This window comes from Lynx rufus, unplaced genomic scaffold (assembly GCF_022079265.1).
Source record: "Lynx rufus isolate CCGP_SWC_20201006 ecotype Redwood Valley unplaced genomic scaffold, mLynRuf1.p SCAF_1, whole genome shotgun sequence".
Taxonomy (NCBI): Eukaryota; Metazoa; Chordata; class Mammalia; order Carnivora; family Felidae; genus Lynx; species Lynx rufus.
In genome coordinates, this window is record NW_025814823.1 from 19,682,268 (window position 1) to 19,708,457 (window position 26,190).

General features: G+C 45.1%; 1 protein-coding gene across 2 annotated transcripts in view; it reads right to left on the minus strand.

The window, feature by feature from the left end:
* Positions 1–6,047: 6,047 nt before the first annotated feature.
* The window catches only part of WDFY2 (WD repeat and FYVE domain containing 2), a 179,113-nt gene continuing 158,970 nt past the window's right edge, over positions 6,048–26,190 (minus strand). For both annotated transcript variants that reach the window (XM_047079227.1, XM_047079236.1), the window contains 5 exons: positions 18,170–18,275; positions 14,201–14,302; positions 13,247–13,377; positions 10,695–10,803; positions 6,048–9,638 (listed from right to left, as the gene is read on the minus strand). In XM_047079227.1, the coding sequence (XP_046935183.1) occupies positions 9,609–9,638; positions 10,695–10,803; positions 13,247–13,377; positions 14,201–14,302; positions 18,170–18,275 (478 nt within the window). In that variant the 3' untranslated portion in view covers positions 6,048–9,608. The remainder of the gene's footprint in view (positions 9,639–10,694; positions 10,804–13,246; positions 13,378–14,200; positions 14,303–18,169; positions 18,276–26,190) is intronic.

A 26,190-nucleotide genomic window follows, 5' to 3' on the forward strand; every position in this document is an offset into this window, starting at 1 on the left:
AGGGGAAAGAGAGCAGTTCCCGATCACAGTCCTTTGTGTTACTAGGTACTGGTATTAAAAGGAGGCCAGCCATCCACAGTCTCTTCCCTTGAGAATGCCGTCCTAATCTCCTCGTGTCTCTGTCCCTTTCTTCTCGCGGCCGTGCACCGGGCTCCAGGACGGCGTGCTGTGGCCGCCCCGCCCCTGCGACCCCGCACACCTCAGCACAGGGTCTGGGAAGGCGGCCCACGCCCTCTCTCTCTAACCACAGACTGGGGCCTCTCCATGTGGAGCCTCCCCTCCATGAAACTCAGGGTAGGGTGGGACTGTTCTCTTTCCCCATGAGTGTCCCCAGGCTTCACCGGTGAGACGGGTCCCTGGCCTGTCGGGGTGAGTTTTGTAAAGTGCCTCAACCAGATTTTACACCCCCCGTTTTTTTCCCCGTCTTTCTGAACTCAGGGGCTCCCTGGAAGACGGAAGTCCTCAGGTTGTGATCAGGGTCATCAAAGTCCTAGGCAAGGCCACGCCCTCCCTGGGTAAAGGCGATCCCAACCGGGGAGGTGGAAGGTCACCTGGGAAGCTGACCGAACCCCGGGGAACGGGATCCCTCCATAGCAGCAACGCGAAGCACGTTGGCTGTGACTCGGCTTTTCTATTTCTGGAGGCGGTTATCTGTTGGGGTTTTGTTCTCTAGCTGGGCAGAGTCCCAAGGGACAAGCTCCGGGACAGGAGGAGCTGGGAGGAGGTGGCCAGGAAACACTTGAGCTCCGGGGGGAAGCTGTGTCTTCTCTCTGGCTCTCTCTCCATCACGGATAACCACTCTTGAGCCGTCGTGAGGCTCTCGGTGACCCTGTGGCCGTGAGGATGGCTGCACTTCTCCCCTGGCTACCGCCTGCCCGGTTCCGAACACCTCACACTCCTGCCATGGGCAGGCCCCACCCAGCCGCGCCCCTGCCCCAAGGCCCTCCCTCAGCCCCCAATGTCTGTGTCAGGCAAACTCCCCTTGACTCCTTGTTCTCCCCTGCTGGGTCTCCCTGCTGTATGTAGCACGTCAGGACACTTCTCCGTGTGGACCCCTGAGGGCTGGGGCGGCACTTGTGGGCCCCTGGCAGGGGTCGGTGACACGACCCATCTGGGGCCCTTGCAGCCACAGGCAGAGGCCAGTCACGAAGCTGCCGTTCTCACAGCTTGGTTTCTCCCTCACTTTTAGCTCAGAAATCGGTTCCCACATACTTGCCCTCTTGCCAGACCATCCTCCTCATCGACTGAAGAGGGGAAACTAATAGAAATCCTGAAGAGCTGGCTCAGAGATCTAAGGAAGCCAGACCAGAGTCAACTCAGGGCCAGGGAAGGCAGGCACCAAGGGCCGGTGGGCGGACTCCACTTCTACTTCCCCCTGGCGACGAGGAACTTAGGGAGACTGGGAACTTTAATTTTAAAATAAATATGACCGGGGCCAGGAACAAGCCAACCTTCACCTTCAGCAGCAGGTTTTTCCCCCCCTGTGCAAATTTCTCCTTGATTTGAAATTTTGGTTTTCTTAAAAATTCTGTGTTTAAGATCACCCCGCATTGTTGGTTTGAGGGAAGCAGGGCGGGAAGAGGGAGACGTGCTAATGGGCTGTGCACCTCCGTACCCCAGGAGAGGGCTCCACCCTGCCTCCATCGTGTGCAGCCCCTTTGTGGCCCTAGGCTCAAAGCATGATTATGGGATAGCACATATTGACATGAACAAATTACATGAGGCCAGTTTACATTTGCTTAAGATTAGGAGTGGCTTCAGTAATGCACGTGGCAGAGCGCCCGGGTGGTTTAGTTGGTTAAGTGTCCGACTTTGGATCAGGTCACGATCTTATGGTTCGTGGGTTCAAGCCCCATGTCGGGCTCTGTGCTGACAGCTCGGAGCCTGGAGCTTGCTTTGGACTCTGTGCCCCCTCTCTGCCCCTCCCCTGCTTGCACACTCTCTCTCTCTCTCAAAAATAAACATTAAAAAAATATTACGTACCTGGCATTCTAGTGCTAGTTTGAAAAACTTCTGTGTTACCCCATTTTACCTCCTAATGACTGCAAAGTTGTAACAACATCAATAAACACATATAGAAATATCTACATACGTTCTTGGTGTTCAAGGCAAAATAACCCTCACTCATCATTCATAGAGGAGGAAAACCCAAGTGGACGGTTCCTCAGAGGTGCTCAGATCCAGGCTATCAGCCAAGGCACCCCAGGAAGGGGTTTTCTGGGTGCGCCTGCCCGGAAGGTCAGCGAGTGTCGGCTCCATTTGCATCCGTCCTTTTCCGAAGAAAACGGGGTGGGCGGAGTGGACGGTACTTCTGGAGTGCAGGGTGTGGGTGGGTTGTCACAAAGGGGCCAGGAGGGAGAGGGGCCACCAGTCACAGGGCCTTGGTGTGAAGGGCAGTCCAGCGACCCCACCCACTGTTCAGTGCCACGCAAGCCATTGTTTTCTTCCCACCTCTCTTCCGATCCATAAAATTGGCTTCCTGAGTTTTTAGCCCTGAAGTCCTTTCTCCTCAGTTGGAAAGTTTCAATACAGTTAAAGCAGACTTACGTGAAAGATAAGAAAAAGGACTACGCGGCCACAGCCCATTTGCTGTGCAGAGCCTGGGGTAAACGGTGGCTCACGTTGGTTTCCAGACTGTGGCTCTCCCTAGGTCTGGACAGCCAGGTGCAGGAATGGCCCAGAGACTTCCCTTCCCTCCCACGGTTAGCACCAAAGCGGGGCTGTTGGGATGCATGTGGCCGCGCGTCTCAGCTTGACGACAACAATGAGGGACCACAGATGCGGGCAGGTTTCCACAGAGATTTATTTTAAACCGTGGAGGCAACTTTGCATTGAGAGTCTCTTACATTGGTAATGGCTACAGGCATGTTTCAGTCAGAGGGAACACAGTGGGAAAGTGAGCAGAGTTGAAAAACATTCACAACATCCAGCAGCATTTGAACAGAGAACGGGATACAGACATTTTGACATGGTAAGAAATTCTTGCTCCGTCTCACCGGATCAGTCAGGAAGTCAAGGTCAAGCCTGTCCGGTCTGGTTGGCGGACTCTACCGGCAGACAGCATGGCCATGCCGGAGGGTTCTGCTGGAACCACACGTGAGAGATCGGTTCCAGCCTCGGGCTCATTACCTTCTCAGCCTGACCCCTTGGGGAATCTCATTTCAGAAAGAAAGAAAAAGACACCCGAAAAGTGACGTGCCTGCTGCGGCCAGGTGCGGAGGTGGCCGCAGACTGACGGCGTGCAGGATGGCAGAGTCCATTTCCCTGGTTATGAAGAGTGGGAGGCAGGCACGAACGTGGAGCTAGCACCTTCCCTGTTGTCCAGTTAGTAACAGTTTTTGTCCTTTTCATATAAAGATTTTCTTTTGCAAAATGACAGTACGTGAAAAAAAGTCATTAAAAAAGCAAGGCAAATGGCGTCAAACACAAATATATCAAGAGTACCATGGTTACCAGTGACACAAGTGTTTGGTCTATACCTCATACGGGTGGATGCTACTGACCTAAGGCTGCCATCTACCTGGATGGGAAAAAGAAAAGTGTAGACAAATGAAATACTTTTTTCAAACCATTTTCCCTTTTTGTAGTACAGTTCGCCCTCTTCTGATTCCCAGAGAACCGAGGGAGAAAGGTTATCAAGGTCAGATCCTAAATCTAATGTCAAAACTAACTTGCGGTTCCCTGACACCGTCTCTCCCAAGAAAGTCAGATACGCTTCTTAAGTCACAAAGGTGGACAGTTTGAGGTATCTATTTTTAATGAGATGGTACCATGATCAAGTTCCACCTTCTTTCTCTTCTTCAGACCTCTAGATGGAAACACGCAGTAAGCAGTTTATGTGATGTGACGGAAGACAAAGACATTCCTATGTCAGCCACTAGTCAAACAGTAAACAACATAAATGGAATCACAGGATCGCAGGACTGGAAGGGGTCTTAAGGACGATCATCAAATTCGATCCCTACTCCAGGCTTCAGCCTCCCTCCCACTTTGCCGACAAGGGGCTGTCTACTGGCTGTGCAAACATTTCCTGGCACGGGGAACACAGGGAGGAATCCCACTCCAGTACTGGGCAGATCTAATTTCTGAAGACTGCTTTTGGGTGTTAGGCCTAAATAGGTTTCTCAGTGGAAGGGATAATGTTCACGGGCAAATTTACAAACTAAAAACCCCAAGGGTTGGTATGTATGTAATTCTTGGTTGTAAACTTGAGCAGAAGTTGAAAAATGAACACGGGTACCCTGAATTAAGTTACGGACACACGATACCTGGCTAGCGCAAGACAAAGGCGAACGGATGCAGTGGCAAGAACTAGAAAGTGCCGAGCCCCACGGCAGAATGTTGGGGTGCCCTGGCTGGGCAGGGCTGGGTCTCTGAGGTGGGGGCTGCCTGAGCCCTTTTCACAGTCTCTGAATTGAGGAAAATGTTCCCTTCCACTTGGCAGTGCCACTAGGTGGAGGATTTATCACATTTGCCACACTGTACTGAGACGACCCATTACTTGCGAGAACGATTTAAGGCCAACGGGGAAATCGAGGGCAGCCGCCTGCGTACGCACCGACGGGCTTGGCCACAGTTGTCTAGAACAGTCTCCTCCTGCCCCAGGCAAGCTCTTTCCTTTCTCAGAGGGGAGCAGCCGAGACTGGCCCACCTGCGCAATAAGGGAACTAGCAGGCAAGTTCTCCCAGGCCGAGTCCATGCATGCAGCGGTCTCCAGCTCCACCTCACGGCCTCCAGGACGGGGCTGTGCCTCCAGAAACTTCAAAAATTAATTACCAAGGGCCATTTTAACATAACAATCCCAGGTATTTCTAAAGGAAAAACAAACAAACTTTGATACTAGCCTCGGCTGCAGGAAAACTTGACTCTCAAACTGAGTGAACCCCTCCTGGCGAACTGTGTGCGGCCTCCCTCCCTGCACGGGCCCGCCCGTAATGACAAGAGCTCGGGCCCCAGGACTGCCGCTTGAGCGTGCGATTATTCTCCGGCAACTCCAAACCACTTGTGGCCTCTGCGTACCAGGCTGATGCCAGATCGTAGGCATTTGTTTCTGTTTCTGCAGCCTACAGGTCACTTCCCGACTCCACTAACCCCACCTCCACCTTTAACCGGCTCAGAAACCCTTTCTGCTGGGGGAGGGGCACCCTGCGCAGAACTCCCCGGGGGGACCTCAAGCATGCTCCTTTCACTGAATGAACTACATGGGACTGAAATGACCCATCTGCTCCCCCGTGTGGCCTCTGCCCAGGCCAGGAAGTGGACCCCGGCACCCCAGGGCCTGGTTCAAAGCCCTCGTATGTGGTGGACACTCAACAGATGGCTCAAGTGGGCTACGATCTCTAGGAGCACCTAGAGAACTCTGTGCTTCCCAGTCAACTTGCTAGATACCCACTTTCAGTTAAAATTTACTATTATTTTATTTATTTTTATTTAAAAAAATTTTTAAATGTTTATTTTTGAGAGAGACACAGAGCGCAAGCAGGGAAGGGGCAGAGAGAGAGACACAGAATCCGAAGCAGGCTCCAGGCTCTGAGCTGTCAGCACAGAGCCTGACTTGGGGCTCGAACCCATGAGCCGTGAGATCATGACCTGAGCCGAAGTCGGATGCATAACCGACTGAGCCACGCAGGCGCCCCAAAATTTACCATTATTTTAAAGGAGAGAAAAAGAAGAGTGTTTGGGCAAAGTGCTTTCTTTTACTTTAAAATATATATCTTAGGGAAGGAGATCGCTTACATACAATTAAACAATGAAAAGGCAAAAGCAAAGGAATCTCATTTAATGAATATTTGTGGCCAGTAACTTTGGTACACAGTTTAGAGCTATCCCTTTACTTAAAAGTCAAAATCCAGGCTTTAAAAATTGATTTTTAAGCAAAAGTAAATTATGCTTTTTAAAAATGAATCTGGGGCACCTGGGTAGCTCAGTCAGTTGGGCTCAGGTCATGATGTCGTGGTTCATGAGTTCGAGGCCCATGTCCGGCTGTGTGCTGACTGACAGCTCAGAGCCTGGAGCCTGCTTCGGATTCTGTGTGTCTGTCTCTCTGTCCCTCTCCCACTTGCACTCTGTCTCTTTCTCTCAAAGATAAATAAACATTAAAAAAAAAAAAAAAAAGAATCCCAAACCATGAAAAGGTGATCACGTTCCCTAAGAAAGACTGACTCAAGGCTAGCCTTCAGACAAAAGGGAAGATGAATTTTCAACACCCTTGGATTTCCACTTGGATTTGGCTGCTGAGGTGGTCCACGGAGAAGAGCGCCAGAATGAGTTTATTCTGATCAAGACCAGCAATAGTTGCCTCATTGAGTAGTACCCATCCACTCGTAAACAAGGCTGGAGCCAAAAGAAGTGTCAGGTTCACCTATAAGAGCATCAAATCTGGTTCCCAAGAGCTGCTTGGAAGTCACTCCTCCTAGTCATGCCATTACTAGTTAAGGTCCAAAAGCAACTGTTCCTCAAAAACTCTTCTTTTAGGTTCTCTTGTTTACACCTCAGCTGTATCCAACTGCCTGGTGTGACTACATGTTTTCTGCTTGGAACATTCTAGATCTCTGAAGATCCCTTCCAGTTTTGTGATTTTATGATTCCTTGAATAATTCAAACAACCAAATGAGAAACATGTCATTGACTGACAGCATATAAAAAGACATGCAATTCCAAGTGCTTAATTTAAAACGACTTTCGCTACTGTGGACACAAACCCAGGCAGCTAGAGGTTCCAGTAACATTTCTTTGGAGAAACTGAGAGCAGGTGATTGGTTTTATCCTACCAAACGAAGAATAAGTCTGTGCATGACATGTGTGCAGTTTTGCCAGTTTCAGGTAAGGCATCACTTGCCGGAACTGGTCAAGTAACAGAGCAAAAACATATGTAAAGTGCAATTCCAACAGGGCAAAACAAGAACTATGACAGTTAACCTGGACAGGAGCAGAGCCAAGTGCTGGTGCCAGCCTTCAGTCCTAATGGGTGAAGCCTTCAGCCACAAAATGCTTGGAAGACACGCACCACCCGCGTCTCTCTCTCCATGAGTCACAAAAATGGCGGAGGCACTCAATGTAAAACTCAAAGAATTCACAGTATCACGAACACGCACAGTTGGTTTGCTAAGCGCTTCTCACCAAATTCAAGCACCCACACAGACGAGGAAAAAGGAAAAGGCGGAGCAGCGGATGCCACGATACATCTGTGGTTTCCGATCGCGACTCTCATTGGTGGGGTGCCGAGTGGTTTCGACCTCCGAGTGGCTCTGAGGGCTGGGGTCCCGCCGTGCTGGGAGGGAGATGGCTGCAGTGAAGTGCAGGGTCACCAGGGGGACCGCGGTATACACTCGTGACCCCTTAGGGGCAGGCAGCTTCCCCGGTGGGGTGTGAGCTCGTCTAGACCTAACTCACATCCACGTCAGGCTTGAGGGGCACTGGTCTACTGCTTCCCTAACACTTCTCCCTCTCCGTTATACAGGCCACGCTCCAAAACCCAGGAAGGGAAAACAGATTAATTTCTATTACTCATTTCCAACACATGGTTCTCTATCATGTGCAACTTAGTAAGCGGCTCCAAGTTCTCGTAGTAGACTATAATATAGATATTTGAATATTTGAATTCCCTTTTTAAAGCTCTCTCACAATCATGCAGAAAAGACTCGGATTAGTTATAACAGGCAACTAACTGATGGTAAGCAAGGGTCATGTGGAAGGGGACAGTGACGTGACCGGTGGTAACCGCTTCCGTGGGCGTGTGTGCATGCGCATGCGCACGTGCAACCTTAGCGTTTGGGCACGTGAGCTCATCCGGTTGGAGGTCTCGGGTGATGGCCGCCATTACTCTGGCTGCACGGGGCGTGCGCACTAGTCCTACCTCCCAGCGCAGCAGCAGCGGACCCTCTCTAGGAAGCCCCCTCCCCGGTCGTACACGGGCCAGTGTCAGGGGTCTTCAGAGAATGGGAGTACGGCAGCCACGTAAGGCTGGTAGTACTTTTCCTGGTTGGAAAGAAGAGCAATGAATAGTCCCCGAGGGGCAAAAAAATGGCTTCCCCCGAAGCGAAAGAAAAATCAGGAGCAGTTCAAATACTACCACCAAAAAACTGTCAAATCAGGAATGCACAAGCTAATATGGATAGTGAAGGGCAAGTCATTGGCCTGTTTATCGGCGAGGCTTGATTTAACCTGGTGATCTCAAGACTTAGTGATCCCCGGCCGCCCCTGCCAGGGGAGGGTGACAAGGCGGTACATGTAAAGCGCGAACAACGGGGCAGGCTCATCGTGCATCCCTGCTGCTAACGCAGTCTGGCTTTACAGGTGAAAATAAGATTCCTAAAAGGGACTTCAGTGGCCTGAGGTGAGTCACTACACATAAGAGTATTTCACTTCATCAAGTCTGTCTGGATTCCCTTCAACTGAGAGCTCTTCAGGTTCATTTTCTAAGCTCCCCACCCACTTTTTAAAAAATTTTTAACATTCCCAACCGGAACACAGTATGAGCTGTACGACTCGGTACCTTTTACGTCTCAGATCACACAGGTTTAGTACGAAAGTGTGCACAGTGTTCTGAAATACATTAAGATCAAAATCTTTAAATATCTAGTTTTTAAAGGGGAAGAGAATACAGATGGTGAGTAGAGCAGGATACGATCTCGCAGTAACGAACACATTCAAATTCAGAGGTGCAGCGTGGAGAAACACATCTTACAGATGCTTCCCCCCCCCCCGAAGGTCACGGGTTTTTGTTTTGTTGTGTTGTGTTTGTTTTGAATATTGTGAGCGAGGAAGAGCTATGTGAATAAAGCCAAAACAGAAAAGGCTCAGACAGCTCCAAATGAATTAGAAATGACCCAGGCACTGTGAGTTGAAGCTCTGAGTTACAATCACCCACCTCTGTGGGGACGGTGGTTGGGAGCAGCTTTCTCACAGCCTTTTTGTAACGTGGGAAAGACGGAGACACGGAGGCAGAAGCACAAGGTCATGTCTACTCAGAACATGAGCGAGTGAGACGTGTCAAAGGGATAACTCTTCACGTGATTCAAGAAGTCGGTTGGAAAACCCACATGAATGGTTTCCCAGCTCTCTCTGTTGAAGAGGATTTCTGTGAAAGCGGAAACGCTGAGAAGAAAGAGCGTAAATATAAACACACTGGCAAAGAGCCGATGAAGCGGAGAGTAGGTAACAGAAGAAAAAGACGCTGACCACAGAATATGTGCCGGAAGTGAAGAAAACATGGAAACGACTTTATAATGACCAAAAATACCCTGAACAGATGCCTCCGTCATTTCTCCAACACGCAAAGCAACAACTAAAACGAAGTGTTGAAAAATGTAAAAATTAAACACCCCACACAAAGTTTTCAGTATGCTCAAAACAATGTAGCACAGCCAGACCGTATAAACCATTTGCTAAAAAAATATCTTCTTTTATATCGTATGAACGCGTTGAAAGTCTCCCTCACCAGCGTTCACTCACGAGCTCACCCCTGTACGCGTTGCTACCCCGTCAGCTCAGCCCCGCTCTGCAGTTTCTCTCGAACTCTCACACGTCCGCTTGCAGCTCCAGTAATGATGTGGATTAGAACAACCGTTTCTTGAGTAAATACTATCTTTGTGATGCCTGCAGTGTCATCAAGACACGACTGGGGTCATATCCCACAACTGTGAAAAGGAAAAGAAAACATCTGATGAATTAAAAATTCAATTGTGCTAAGGATAAACAGTCCCCATCGAATGCAAGCGAACGTTTTGACAAGCAACTAGGAGCTATGCTAACGTGCTTTCTAAATCTATTAAGTAGTATTTTGCCATGAAAATGTTTCACGTAAACTTTAAAACCGTGGCTGTGGGGAATTTCAATCCAGCCAGTGGAGAATAAGGCAGATCAGATTCACTTAAGGGGCAAGGGAACAGACGTGTGTTAGGCACCCAATGGGCGCCAGGGATGTGCTGTGTCCTTCCTGTATCTTCCCTCATTCAGTCTTCTCAAGGTCCTCTAAGATGTCTCATTTTCAAAAATGAAGGAACCAAGGCTCCCAGACTTGACTTCTAACTTGCTCCAAGTCACAGAGGCCTAGTGGCTTCGAAGGGGGTTATTGTAGCCACCGCATCCTGTGGCCACCTCCAAGAAGGGCCCAGAGTGGGCCGGTGTGCCAGGCGACCCTGTGCCTGTTTGTCAGGGGTGGCGCAGCTGTGGCCCCTCCTGTCCTGGGCCTCTGCTGTAGTACCAAATCCATGCGGTCCAGCACAGTCCTCAGAGAGGCCCTGGAGGAATGCTTCTGGATTAATTGATCTCACGGGGGAAAGAGCTCGTTTATTTCTTGTTGGCTTACCTGAGTCCTTCCTTTCCTTCAATGCTCGGCTCAAACCCCACCACCTTCCTGAAGCCATCTCCAGCAGCCCCATCCCCCTCCACTGAATTCTTCAGGTAATTCTTGCCTGTATCACTCTTTTGGCTGCTGAACACATGACCTATCAGTAACTGTCAAAAAGACAGAGTACGTCCCCAGTAGACTACCCGCTGCCTGCAGCCAAGAGCCACGTCCGATTTTGGTGTGTGAAGCCCGTGTCCTGGTGTGGGGCCTGGCACGTAATGGGTTCTCAAAAACACTCACCACTGAGAGTAACCTTGTGAGCAGACCTCACACCGTCTTGGGGCTCCGGTATATTTACATAGGGCCAAAGATGGAAAGCTTCTAAAATGAGATGGCATCCTACCTTAATAACCTTGTCAGTTCCAGAAGTCAGTAACCATCCTCTGGTTGCATCGAAATGCACATGCACAATGTTATGTTTACTGTCATGGAAGGTAGCCGTGGGTGCACGTCTAGAAGGAGCAAAGTAAGTTTCCGAGAGTGAAAAGTAGTGACACACGAATGAAAGAGACCTAAGGTGTCATTAAGCTCTAATTTGCAGCCAAATGGCTAAGACTGCTTCACATTATTTATTATTATTTTTTAATGTTTATTTTTGAGAGAGAGCCAGATTATAAGCAGGGGGAGGGGCAGAGAGAGAGGGAGACACAGAATCCAAGGCAGGCTCTAGGCTCTGAGCTGAGCTGTCAGCACAGAGCCCAATGCAGTGCTCGCACTCATGGACCACGAGATCATGACCTAGCTGAAGTTGGACGCTCAACCAAATAAGCCACACAGGTGCCCCTATTTTTTAATTTTTTTTTAAATTTTATTTTTAAGTAAAGTCTGTACCCAACATGCGGCCCCAACTCACAACCCCTAGGTCAAGAGTTGCATGCTCTACCGACTGAGCCAGCCAGGCGCCCCAAGACTTACTCACTTTAAAATTACTCTTTATATCTACTGTTAGTCCCTGGGAACCTGTTAATGATTTTTTTTCTTAAGGTGCAACGATTCTTGTCTTCTCCAGAATGGGAAAGAGGTGATGACATTTCCCAAAGTCTTACGGATTACTTGTTGCTCTGATAGAGCCTATGAAAATCTCTATTGATGCTTTTGACAAATCTTAAAACAAACGCCTCAATGCTTTTGCTAAGTCTCAGAAGAACTTGCTGGTACCTGTGCCTATTAAAAACAAAAAGCACACCTGTTACAAAGCCTAAGATACTATTACCATTCTAACTGAAGGGCTGCCTAATCTATTTCCTTGTGTTCCTGGTGTTAACTCGCAGGCTTCTTAGTTTTTCTATGGTGTTCTAACTCTTTAACCGGTAAAACAACCTATCAACAAACATCATTATTTGTTTTGTATTTTTTCATCTGTGCTTTTTTTTTTTTTTTTTTTTTGGTAAGAAGTTTTGTCAACTGCCTAGGTTGTCTAGAGGCAAAGCAGAAGAGGCAGGACAAACGGTGACATGGGGAGGAGGGGGAAGGAGGGACATAGGGAAGGAGACGGCTGTCCTCTCCTCGTGTTTCAAGGGGGCCCACTCTGCAGTGGGCTCTCTGAAGACGGCTGTTACCTGTAGCTAAGTCTGCAGCACAGATCTTGAGTATTCTAAAACGGTCACTTTCAAATATTTAGAATTCAAGATTTAGGTTCAGTGTGCTGTTGCCTAGGCTATCTGGGTCTGTGTCTTTATCTATTAAATGAAGAATTAATTTAGAATATCTCTAAAGTTTCTTGCAGCTCTCTAATGAAAAAGAACTCTCTTATGAATTCCATCACATATGATGAGTGGAAAATAATCAATGAATATAAATGCTTATTGATGCAAGGGCATCTTAATTTATATTTGATATGGATAAATAAGAAGGAAAAAACACATAAATTAGGGTTATCTGTAAGAGAATGCTTTGGTTTATTAATCGCCAAGAATTTCCTTTAAATGCTGACTTCCTCCGGTGCATCTTAAATGTGTTTCTATCTACGTGCCTCTTACAAGACACCTATCTTATACTTAAAATGATTCTACTGTAGACAAGGTACGGGAGTAGGTGGGGGAGAATCGGGCAGGTAAGTTCCTCAGGAGAGCGTGCCGTCACCCATTATATAAGGGGAACGTGTTGCAAAGCATTCTGTTTACTCCTGGGGCACTTTGGAAGTAGCGGCATTCAAAGGGTAACACAGATGTGCCCCTCCACGTACACATCCCAACGCTGACGTGCAGTAACCTAAGGTCCGAGGATATTGGGCAAGACCAACAAGCAAGACTGAGTAGCCGCACGGCCGGCAGTCCTGGCCTCTTAGGTAAAGTGGCTTAGCGATTCTGGAGAAGACACCAACTTCTGGACCCTGTGGGCTGATTCAGCTCCTGTAAAGATACCAGCTTGGGCTAGAAAGTGAAGCTTGGGCTCCTACACTCCTGAGCAACCCTTAAGGAAATAAACAGATAGAAGGGTTTGCTGGAAGAACATGTGTTTGCAGTGCACATGTCCTTGGGGGTGGAGAAAAGCACAGAAGACATGAATTCTTCATGTGTACTCCCTTTTCCTGTCTCGTAAGAGAACACGCATCTCTTGGAAGGAAGGAGGGCTTTACCCACTTGCCGTGGTCTATATTCTATAAATTTTTTTAAGTTTATTTATTTATTTAGAGAGGAGGAGGGGGTAAGCATGAGAGAGAGGGGGAGAGAGAGAATCCCAAGCAGTGAGGCTCAATCCAATGAACCGTTAGGTCATGACCTGAGCCAAAACAAGGACACTTAACCACTGAGCCACCCAGGCACCCCGCCATGGTCTCTATTCTAAACCAGCAGGAACAAGGACACCGTTGGTCACGGCTGAGGTGCCGAGGGCAGCTTCCCAGATCACATTCTCTCTTTCACCCTGACAGCCCTGCGCATTGCTGGAACTCACTCTTCATCGGTGATGGCCTCGTGGCAGCTGTCACAGACCCTCACTTCAAACTCGAAGCCCATCAGGGGGATGGAGGAGCGCTTGGAGCTGCACTTGCCACAGACGGCCTTCCCACACTTGCGGCAGTGGTGCTGGTGGGAGAGAGAGCGCACGCTTGCTGTGGCTCCCACGCCTCTGCCTTACCAGGCTCAGGCGTGGTCAACAGCATTCAGGGGAGGATGTTAAACAAGAGCGCCCAGGAAACTGAAGGAACACACCAGGCGTGTTCTCTTCGGGGCTCTTTATTCAAAGGAAAGCTGCTGGAAAGACATCTGCTCATGCCACCGCACCCGCCCCTTCCCCCACCCCTACCACAGCCCCCTTTCGCCCATTCTCGGTCCTTCCCAGCCATCATTAGTATGAACTCCACAGATTATGCTGCTGGATGAAGGAGAACATGAGTGAAGCCCAATTCATGCTCAGGCCACGCTCAGGCTGGGTGACTAACACTGATTTCCTTGGGGAGGACCAAATCCAACCTCGAATCAGACTGAAAATGCTCTATTATTATGAGTAGATCTAAATGATGAAAACTAAGATGGCAGGAGAGAAAGTGAAATTATTAAGAAGAAATAAACACCACTTACATAATTTCATGGTTTGGTACCACTATGAGATAAGCATGACCCCTCTAATTTTAAGATGTGTTTCGGTAGACGCCACTAGAATTCTAAAATCACATCCCTTAACTACTTGGAACAAGGCACTACAGAAACTGAACCCAGAAGGAATGAGCTGCAGTCGATAAGGGAATAAATTAATGTGCAGTCACAAAGTGGCTGCAGGGTTATAACTGACCCCCCCGCCCCCCGCACCATCCCCGCCAACTTCTGCCCAGGGTGCTGGTTCTTCTAAGATCACAGGTGAAGTTATTTCCGCTCTATTACATTCTGATGAGGGATCTGTATCACCCACCTGTCTTAGGCCAATTTTCTTACTGTCCCACATTTGCTTGAAGTTCCAGAAGAAAGGCTGATCACATTTTTGGCAGGAGTCGCTGTCCAACCATTCAGGGGTCTTGTGAAATAAAGCACGCAACAGGACACAGTGAGGAGCAGTGAGGACAATGAACGATTAACACCGATGAAAGTTACAGAATCAAGATGTGTTTACAAGAAACAGAGGTATGATTGCTCAGTTAGTCATTGAAAAAATATTCACTGAAGGCCTATTGTGCGTCGAGCCCTGGGGGACGTAGTGGTGAATTAAAAGAATCTCTGTCATCATGGAGGACTACACAAGAAAATATTATGAATGTCAATTACTTAAATAAGTGAAAGTGCTAAGGCCTGAGAAGGCGACGCAGAGTACCATGAGAGTGGAACAGAACAGGCTGGGGCTCAGGCGCATTCAGGGATGGCTGGGGCCACACCACACAGAGTTCTGAGAGCCATGGTGACTTTATCACATATTCTCAGATCGTATATCTGCTCTGGCTGTATATAATTATGTGTAACTGCACATGACACATACACACAGCTACCTGTGTGGGAAGGATACAATGTGGCCTCAGTGGGTACTCAGGGAAGCTGCATGTCCACCTTCCGCTCACGGCAGGGCCCAGCAAGGGTGCAGGCTTTGCTCTTTGCCTCATGGACCACATACTATTCCGCCTCTGTTCGCTATTTCCCAACCCCATCACGAGTACTCGAAACTGTTTCAAATGAGTTTAAAAGACGTATTAAGCTTAAAGTTATTCCTTAGCAAATCTTTACGGATTATGCAAATGGTGACTCTACATCTGTTTCTAGAGTTCCATGTTCAACTCTGTACATTTCATCATTTGGCAGAGAGACTGATCTCTTTCCACCTATCACTGAACCCAAGGAAACTGGACAAATATATCCAACTCCAGGGTTTCTCAAAAATGAATTCCAGGAAACTCCAATGTGACTCGCAGGCCACTTACTATATAAAAGAAGCCTGAGATCAAACAAGTTTCAGAAATGTGGCAAACAACAGCCTGCCCCCTCTCTCTACGAGATTCAACAGACAGCAGCATAGCCAAGGCTCGGAAAGGCTTTTGTCTGTTGATGTAATCCTTTTCCAAAGAAGACCTGTTATGGAACAGATTTGGGGGGTTAGCCTATTCTCCCACCTCCAAGCAGAAATGAACCTAAAGCTATACACACTGTCTCAAAAAAGAAAAGTAAAAAGATGACATTTTAGGAGTTCCAATTCTTGGTTTATTTATTTTAGCAAAACCAAAGAGTTATTAAGAAGTAAGCCTTGATTTGCTTTGTAATTTGCATGCTCTAATCAGTTTAAAGACAGATTTGACAAAGTAATACAAAGTTTTCAGGCAAAAACATTTTATCCCTGAAAGACTTATCTATGTTGTGATTTTTCAAAACACTTATGATGCAGGAAAATTCACAAAAGAGTCACATACACACACTACTGCATCTTTTGTAAGGAAGCATACAGGTTTAGGACATGTATCAAATGCGTCACAGTGGGTGTCTATGAGGGGGAAATGGGAGTAAGGATCAGGAAAAGGGAACAAAATCAGCATGTGTGGTATGATTCCATTTTTTATCCACCCCCCCCCCCCGCCCCCGCAATGCTTATACATGTGTTTTTGCAGAGCAAACTATAAGGAAGGACTTTTGCCAACATGTTACATTTGGCATGTTTTCTGGGGTGGGTGACATGTTTTCTATTTGTTAATGAGCACTCTGTGATTTTTCTACAAAGAACATGTATTGTATATACGTCTAAAAAATGATAACGATTCTTGACAAAACGGGTTTCACGAACAAGAGAAACACAGGTTTAGCCTATGAGATGTCAACTCGATGTGTGCTCAGCCACTCAGTCTCCCTCTGCTCCCCAACGCCAATCACCTCTGACTGCTTCTACTGCTCACAAGCATAGGGTGGCTTCTCTTGTTCACCTGGTCTTTACTTATGGTGTTTCCTGTTCTGGTCGGAGCACATCCGGGCCCCATCAATCTTTCATTTCAGCGCCATGTCCTTGCACAAACTCTCTGCTGAGAAAGCCAACAATGGTAACGCCCCTTCATAAATACCCGGCACTAATGTTCTATCTTACAGCAACTACGATCGAATCCTTCATACCATTTAATAACAGAAAAGACCCACATGTCTTTTCTTCCAGGAAGTCAGCCAACACAGGGACTGCTTCCTTACAAGTCTCCAGCCTCCTGAGTTAAGCACCCTGCATAACATTTGCCAGGACCCAGAAGCTCCACAGATACATCTCAGGTCTTTACATTTCTAAAAGATGACCCTTGCAAAAAATGGCTGGAACTATCACTCAAAGAAGAAGATTCAAAACAGTCAGCAAGTACCAAGTGCCCCTTTGATATCCGCATGTCAAAGGGTGTAACTTAAGCAAGATGACTCAAAGGACAGCCCATCAACCACCTGGTTTCATCTCTGGAAACCACATCATTATCCTCTTTGGGGCCTCTGTCCATCAAGGGTGGAGGCTGCATGCACTGAGGGAAAAGAGCCCGGTGGCTCCCCCTCTCCTGGTCTGGTCAGTTAGGCCTGGGAAGAAGTCAGGACAGACTAGGTGTGACCGTCCCTCACCCAAAGCAGGCTACAGCACAGAATCCACAGTCACATGGACGGCCTGGCTGGCGTGGTCACCACACACTGCACCGATTTCCCTGCTGTTACACTGAAGGGGCCAAGCGGTGCTTTCAAAAGCCATATTCTACAATTCCCCACTTCCAAAGCGTAATGATCATTTTAATTAGTTACTAATAGAACTCCCATGGATTTATGGTTTGGGCAAGTCAGGCTTTAATCTTCTTAAGCATTTAATTACTGGCATTTGAAAGGCATTACATTGTGGATAATAGCAACTACTCTCTTGAAATGAGATTGGGGTGAGGGCGTGGAAAGAAGTTGGGAAATTGCTTTTGTCTTTTTAAAGTGTTGCTTTTCTAAGTCTTGCACCCTGCAAAGAAATAAATTAGAAGAATATACACTGTCAGAGGGAAAGTTCCCCCCCGTGTAATTCTAGGGAAATGAGAAAATGGTTAACTTCAAAGTCCTTGTCAAAGGGGATATTCAGTAAACAGATCAGTTGTTAAGATGCTCAAAGATGAAAAAAGAAAACTCATAAAGAAAGAATCCTATGATAAAACTTAAATGTATGCTTAAAAATGACAAAGTATATATTTATATCTGGAGAATGGTTAAAAGCACAAAAATAGTTATTTCTGATATTTCTACTAATATCAAACTAAAAAGACTCTGACTTCATCAAGTACCATTTCTCACACATTAGCCACCATTCTCTAACATAAAGCACATGAGTTTTCTATGCTCCTAGGGCACTTTAGGGAGTAATCGCCTGAAAATAGATGGTTCCCTTTTCCCACCTGAACTTTGGTTATGAATGGAGCAACAGATTCAAAGTCTGAACAGCTTAGTCTCGGTCAAAATTCTTATGAAATCTCTATTGCATGAATGTTACATGCCAATTTGTGAGGGGTAAAAAAAATGGAATTTCCTTTTGTACGGAAAAAAATTTTTTAAGGTTTATTTGGTTTTGAGAGACAGAGAGAGACAGAACCTGAGTGGGGAAGGGGCAGAGAGAGGGGGAGACACAGAGTCCGAAGCAGGCTCCAGGCTCTGAGCTGTCAGCACAGAGCCCGACACGGGGCGTGAACCCACAAACTGTGAGATCACAACCTGAGCCAAAGTCGGACACTCAACCGACTGAGCCACCTAGGCGCCCCCAAAAATTTTTTATTCTCTGACATAACATGTCTTATTTCACAGTTTAATCATAAAATAAAGCAGAAATGAGCAGAAGGGGAAGCTGAGGCATTCCTCGGCAGACCCAGAACTGCACAGTCCAGCCCAGCGGCCATGGAGTTGTCCTGTGACCTGCTGTGACACATACCTCCTGCCTCTCCACGTCCATGTTCCAGACCACAATCCCACCGTCACCACCGCAGGAGATGAGCTGCCGTGTGTGCTGCGCATAGGAAAGGGCCTGGACTTTGTCACTGCAAAAGAAAGCAAAAGTCAGTGACAGTTCTGGAGAGCAAATGAAAGCCCTAAAGGCAGGAAGCCCAGCAAAGTCAATCAGTGCACATGCTCACCCTTGAGCCCCAAGCACAGGTCTTAGATATCAGATGGAATCAAAATATTTAAGATGCTGAGGCCCAGGAAGACAGAGTTTTTGTCAGTTACCAACACTTAAGGGAAAAAGCTGATTGTTGAACTCAGTGTAAGATAGTACTATCCCTTTCCTTAATTGATTTATTATATATAAAATCTGTGGCACATGTCTGTGCTGTATTTGTTCTAAAGTCATGATTTTACCTTTTAAAAAAAAATTTACTTTAGAGAGTGCGTGAGGTGGGGAGAAGGACAGAGGGGGAGAGGGAGAGAGGAGAGAGAGAGAGAGAGAGAGAGAGAGAGAGAGAGAGAGAGAGAGAATCTTCAGTAGGCTTCACGCTCAGTGTGGAGCTGGACACAGGGCTCAATCCCACCACCCTGGGATCACAACCTGAGCTGACATCAAGAGTTGGATGTTCAACCGACTGAGCTACCCAGGTGCCCCTGATTTTACCTTTTATAAGAAAAGTATCTTTTTTTAATGTTGATTTTTGAAGGAGAGAGACATAGAGTGCAAGTGTGGGAGGGGCAGAGAGAGAGGGAGACACAGAATCTGAAGCAGGCCCCAGGCTCCCAGCAGAGAGCCCAGTGTAGGGCTTGAACTCATGAACTGTGAGATCATGACCCAAGCCAGAGTTGGATGCATAACCGACTAAGTCACCCAGGCACCCCCCCCAAAAGTATCCTTTAAGAGTACTGGAGGTCATTCATCGGAATGCCCACTGCATTCCTGCCAGATCGAGGTAAACCATGTTGCCTGAGGTGTGAGGCACATCATGGTGGCTTAAGCCAAAGGGTGCCATTTCTTGGCTTCCAGAGTGAAACCAAAGCAGGAATAGACTTGAGTTTTGCTGACTATCTATTTTCTCTAGTTTTCATTTCCTCTCTACTCATTTTGTGTTTTATTTTTCTTTCTAGTTCATACATGGCTGATGAATTATTCCTTCTTGGGGAGAGCCAAGACCAGTTCTGTGGTCTGACAATTTGAGCATCACTAACAAAAAGTTATATACGTTATTCTCCATTGGGTGAGGGAATAGGAAACTGGCTCCTTGGTTGTTTCTGATTATGTTTCTATGTTGAGCTCAAATCAATTAAGGATTCTGTGCCCACTGGGAAGGAGAACAACTCCTTGAAATCTGGACTGGGGTTTTTTTTGTGTGCTTTCGTGTTTCCTTTTGCCCTGCAGCTGAAGTTGTGGAACAGATGCTGTTAAAGCCCCGTGTGTCTGCGTCTACACTTCAGTAAGGCTGTCCCTCTCGTATATGGAGTGCTATTGTATTTCCAGAGGGTGTCAATAACTTAGATTACAGTATTATTTCTTTTTTCTTGTTTTAATTTCTTTTTTTTAGATTATAGTACTTCTTAAATTATAAGAACTTGTTCTATTTGGCTTATAAAGAGAAACAAATGTTTATAGAAATTCATTCTTCCTAAACTTAACAGAAAAAAAGGAAATTGGGCCTCTAAAACTTTAAGTTTACTAGACTTAAAAATTCTTTTACACAAAATACTAACTCAATAACATTTTAAGAACCTAAGTTCAGAGAATTGAGGCTAATTCTTTGGCAAGTGAGACTAGTATGGTTACATTTTAAAACACAGCTAGTCTTTTTCTAATTTATCAGTGTTAAGTATAACACAAGTGTACAACTTATTTTAATGGGGTTGATTTCTTATAAGTGTATATAGGATAACTGGTCAAACAAGCGAATATGATGCCTATATAATGCTTAAGACTATTAAAAATATAAATTCGTGTTGAATGCAACTGAATTAATTGTTTTGATAAAGTTTCTCTATAACTAGCAATTATGTGTTATGGCACATCAACTTACAGATAATCCCTAAGATCTTTAGGTGACTTAAAATGGATTACTATTAGGTTGAACTAATTGACAAATAATCGTTGGATACCCACTTAGATAATTTCCAAGTAAGTCAGAATACTGAAACTTTGATTACAAAGCATAATATTAAGCTTATATATACTTCCTTTTTATTTTGTACATCCTAGACAGGCTGCAACTTAGGTGAGTCACCAATGAACACGTCCACGTGTGCCACCTTAAGGAGACATAAAAGTGGCATATGTTCCAAGAGAAATTTCTGTGGTGTGCGCTCCTGAGCTTTGCTGTTCTGCTCGGATGCTTGTATGTGACAGCTTTCAATTATCCACATCCTCCCTCCTCCCAATTTTCTCTAGGAGATATACACTAGTTACTTTGGTTAATTATTATAATTAAAATGGATGGTTGAGACTATGCCAGGGGCAGTAATGGAAACAAGATATGACTATGTGTGGGCTTTTGTTTTTCAAAGAGAAAACAGAACAGTTTTGTCTTAAAGCAATGGTTCTCGAACTTTTTTGTCTCAGGACCCCTTTGCACTCTTAAAACTTATTTGAGGACACTAAAGAGCTTTGGTTTAAATAAGTGATAACTATCAATATTTATTGTATTTGAAGTCAGAATTGAGAATTAAAAAAAATATCAATTCATTTGGAATTAGCAACGAATCCATTCCATCTTAATATAAATAACATATATTTGATGAAAATTAACTGTACTTCCCAAAGTGACAAATTTTGATGACAAAAATAGCACTGTTGAACATTTCTGCAACTCTTTCTAAATAGTATGTGGTTTTACAGGAGCAAGCCAGATAAACATCTCTTTCTGCATTTATTCTGATGCCACTCGTCATGCAGCCTCTGGAAAACTCCATTGTACATTTTTGAGAGAATATGGATGAATAAGGCAGTTCTAAAGTAAAGTATAAATGTGTTCCAGAATATGAGAAAGAAAAATGAAGGATAAAACTTGGAATGTGAATTTTATTTGCTTTGGTTTATAATACTTGAGTCTGAAAAAAGAGCAATAAAATGCATTAAAATCTTGGCGTAGTTCCCTCAGTTTTGATGGCCTGCTTCCTTGCCTTACTGATTAATGCCTTTGACTACAATGCAAAAGGATATTTTTTACCTTCTATAGAATCTGCCTAGCTAGCAAAGATTTTGTGTGTCACCACAATTATTTTCAGAGCTTTATGTTGACTTGGTTAAAGTCCCAGAAACATCTCTGACAACTCTTTTGATTTTGCCTTCCCAGACTGTACCCTGTCTTTTGAAAAAATAAAATAAAAAATTTGGGATACTTTTTATACCTACAGCTATCTTTGAGATTTCCTGGAGGGATCCTTGAGAATTGTAAAGATGTGTTCCTTTGCCTCATAAAAAGAGAGATGCTATAAATAACTGTATTCGTTTGCTATGTTGCTATTTTAAGAGTTTCATGGGACGAGTTGTCAGATCACAAGAGATGCTCAGTCTTCCCTAGGTCAAGTCAGTATAGATAAGATGTTATTAATATATAAGTATTTCTAAGGTTGCATATTTTATGGGAGGACCCTGGAGATTAATCAGAGCTCTCATTGTCTATAATATGTTTTCCCCTCTGGGGAAATAATGATCAAAACTCTTGGGAAACACTTATGTAGGCTATCTCAATAGAGAATTTTATTCTCCTCCCTTATGATATTATCTGTCACAGTAAAAAAAAAAAAAAAAAACCTAACCATTAAAGTCTCTATAATCTATAGATAACTTTTGTTTCACTCTGATGCTTGCCTGAGGGCTCTGTTATAAGCTACAGTCCAGAAAGGAGAATCTCGAGAGTTTCACAGAAAAGGACGACATGTACCAGGTATTTTAAAATATTGCTATTTCAAAGAACAGACTCTTGGGCAAAGGTTACAGAGCTGATATGGCTTAGACAATTTGTAAGCTGTGCTAGTGGACCAAGTCTGGATTTCCTTGGATTTCTGGACTCTTTTTAGTCTGGCTGCAGATGGCTTCATGAATGCAGACTACTAAAGCAAGAACCAGCAGAACAGGAATTAATTACACAGGACTGAATGAACTGAAGAGGGACATTTTACTGTGGTTATATGTCTGGAATATTGTTAAATGTTCTTTGGATCTATGAGGCTGCCTTTTCTCTTACTTTTTACCCTACGTCTAACCTACAATCTTGTAAACTCTGCTTTTATAAGCTAAAGAAACATTTAAACATGACATCCAGTTTTCAATGATTCCCCCGGAATTAAAACAGTAATACTGGATCCCCTTAAATTTAATGGCAATATATTTATTTTGTAGGTTCAGTTAGCCTCCATCCAAAGGATATGACTTGGCAACCAGGTCTTTACCTGGAGTGTCATATTAGAGAACGATGCTCATCGAATCAGATATGACTAGCCACTTGAACTTATGGCGCCAATGCTTATAAAGTCTTCCCAGGAAAACTGGCCTAGTACTGGGTTTGCAGGGTCCTGGCCTTACAGATAGTAAGGAAACTACCAGGCCAGGGACCTGGCAAACGTTGGCAACCTCGAGGAAGTCAACCAAAGCTGTAAATACCACAGGTGAAATATGGTGCAGAATCTTTTGGGCTAGCTTTCCTAATCTTGGTACAGCCAATAACAGAGGCTTTGAAAAGCCCAATCCAAGATTCCTTATAAAAACTTGCAGGCAGAAGTTAATTCTGCAGGCTTGATAGTTATTGTTTAATACTCTTTGGCTCTATTATTTGCAAAGCAAACCAAGAAGACCTATATGGCTAATTAACACTTTCACCGTACAATGTAAATAATTAGGCCAAACCTTATGAGACCAACCTTTTGTGATTGAGAATAATCTTTGAGATTATTATGATTATAGGAGGGGTGGGGGAAGAACTATCAGGCAGACTGTGAAGGAATGAAATGGGCAAAAAGAAATTACTGGTATCTTCAAATGAAATATCAGGTAATACCTAGCATACCTTTTGGGGTTGTCTGATTCTGTAGGGGTCTGCATCTTTCAGTACCATTAACTTTGCTATTTTATAACTCTGTAAGTTACACGAACCTGGTATTATTGCAAATGAACCTTTCCAGTGATGATATAACTAATCCCCCTGCCCTCCCCCTCCCACAGAAGAAGCCAATTGTGAATCCACCTACAAATTCATTTCAGTTCTCCATTGTCTATGCATACGTCTGTTCTTTGGGTTTTCCTTTGAACTGGTGTAACATCTTACTAGTCCCTTTAGTAATTAATGACTAATATAAAATTTTCACCGGGTATTCGTTAACAAAAGAGTCAATTGTTTTCTGTCTCTCTTGGCTGCTACTTCACACATTTTAAAGTATGGAGCGCCACCATTCTGACATTCAAGGGCAAGAAGGAAAATCTATCTACTTGAACAGACTCGTAACCCGGTGATTTGAACTACATTTCATTTGTTAAGGCATCTTGATACACATCAGTGATCTTGTAAAACCAAAATAAGCTACAGAAGGAACTGCTTTGCCACTCATAGCTGGCAGCAACATTCAGCAACCAATACATAATTTATGGGACTCCAATACTGTTAATATTCCAACACAGATGAGTGGAACACAGTGATGAATGCTGGATTCCAAGCTTTGTAATAAAGCTGCTCAGGGACTTCTTGATTTAAGGATTCACAATCTAACCACCTTGCAGTTAAAAACGAGGTAAGGGAACATCCCCAGGTTCACAGATTGAGGGTTATAAAGAACAAAAGATACCTTCTTCTTACATTCATGTTTCATCTGACATCAGTGTAGCATTTATACTGGAAAGCATTTCAAAACTGGTTATCATTCCACGGGTGAGAGCTCCAAGTACTGCATTGCAAATGCTCTTACCGGTGCACAAAAGCCTCACTTTTCACAACTACCAGGATCTGCCAGCTACAAAGACTACACTTACTGGCAATGGCCTCATTTCCCTTCTCACCAGCCCTAGAGGGAACACAGGCCTTGGTAGGCCTAGCTACATAATTTGGGGGGTGGGGGGGGAGCGTCATGCACAATGAAAATGCAGGGCCCCTTGCTAAAAATGTACTAACAATGACAAGATGGTGACAGCAGGACATTAACCCAAGCATGGGGCCCATCCAAGCATGGGGCCCTGTGTGACTGCACAGGTAGCATGCCCCTGAGGCCGGTGCTGTGTCTGATGCTTGTTAAGGAAAAAGGGTAGAGAAGCCTTTATTCTTTTTATTCAAACAGATTTTCAGACATAAGGTAACATCTGCTCAAATGTCAACTTAGGTCCTCTTCTACATCCTAAGAGTAGTACAGCAGCTTTCATTTCTTTGATGAAAAGTCCTAGATTACTTGGTGAAAATCTAATCAGTCATGCACCTGCTCCCAGAGAACTCACTCTCTTATATTCAGAGCCCCCATATTCATAAGTCTCCCAAACCTCCAAGGACCAGAAAAGGCTCGTGAGTAATCCACACATGTGAGGTCCCCCGGATAACAGATACTTGGGGCCATCTCACACCAAAGGGACCCTGGATGGATCTGCCTCCCTGGGAATCCTTGGATCACAGCCAGCCTGAACCGGAACATAGGATCCTACTGGGAGTGCTGGTTCGAGATTGGCAACATTTGGCTGTTTACCGGCTAAGACGGAAGATCAGAGCAGCCGCTGCCCTTCTATCCGCCTGCAAGTTCCTGAAAACACTGTACTGAGTTCATGCAGTTCTGTTTTGGGTAACCTCCTGATCCTCAGAACAATGAGAACACATTCATCTCCTAAGATCCAAATCAACAGTGACTCCCTCCACTGAGGCTTCCCATTTTTCAGTACAACTGGCAAACTGTCCCACCTCGTCCCCATTCTCATGCCTCTATAGCACCATTTAGGCAGTGGGTGTTGCCATAGTGCCCTTCATATCCGAAGTGTCTGCTATAAAGTCTGGTATATAGACAGAGATTCAGTAAACTTCTGTTGAGTGTAATATAAATTGAGGGAGTAGGTACATGTGGCAATACTTCCACTTAAAATGCTATGTTCAGAGAGAAATACAAATCCTATCCAAAAGCTTGATTTACAAATTACTATAATTTTTATTAACAAGAATATTCTTAACACCTGTCACTTACTGTCCCTTACTCTTGTGCTGATTATTTTACATGCGTTATATCATTTATGGTTTTTGACAACCTTCGAGGGTTTTCCTTTCCAATATTATCCTTACTTTAGAGATGAGGAAACTGAGGATCGGAGAGATAGAGAGCCCTGCTTAGAGCCAGAAGGGCTGGCTCAAAAGCAGCCTGGCCTGATCCAGAGGCCAGCAATTAATGACCACACCACGGAGCACCACCCCTCGGATAAGATTCCACTCTCCGTGAAAACCCTAATTTCGAATTCTTTGATCTATTATGCATTAGCTAAGTGAGAAATAGAAAAAAATCTCTTCCCCTGTATCCTAATAATTCTCCAGTGATACAATGAGAAATGCTCCTAAATCTGAGATTCGCAAAGAGAGAAACCTTGCTCTCTTGACCCTTGCTCTCCTTCCCCAAACCCAGGAAAGGATGAATGTGAGAATTCTACTTCCTTTCCTAACTTGACAGGCAATTTACCTGATAAAGAGGGAAAGGTACAAATTCTCCCAATGGATATTTATCGACGAATAGCCCCTCTCTTTTAAAAAAAAAATTTTTTTTAATGTTAATTTATTTTTGACAGACAGACACAGAGTGTGAGCGGGGTAGAGGCAGAGAGAGACACACAGAATCTGAAGCAGGCTCCAGGCTCTGAGCTGTCAGCACAGAGCCTGATGCAGGGCTCGAACTCATGAACCGTGACATCATGATCTGAGCCGGAGGCTTAACTGACTGAGCCACCCAGATGCCCCACTGACTAGTCCCTTTCTTTACCAAAAGGCTTTGAAGATGCTTGTAACAAAAGTCTTATACATGCTAAGAGTCGGAAGA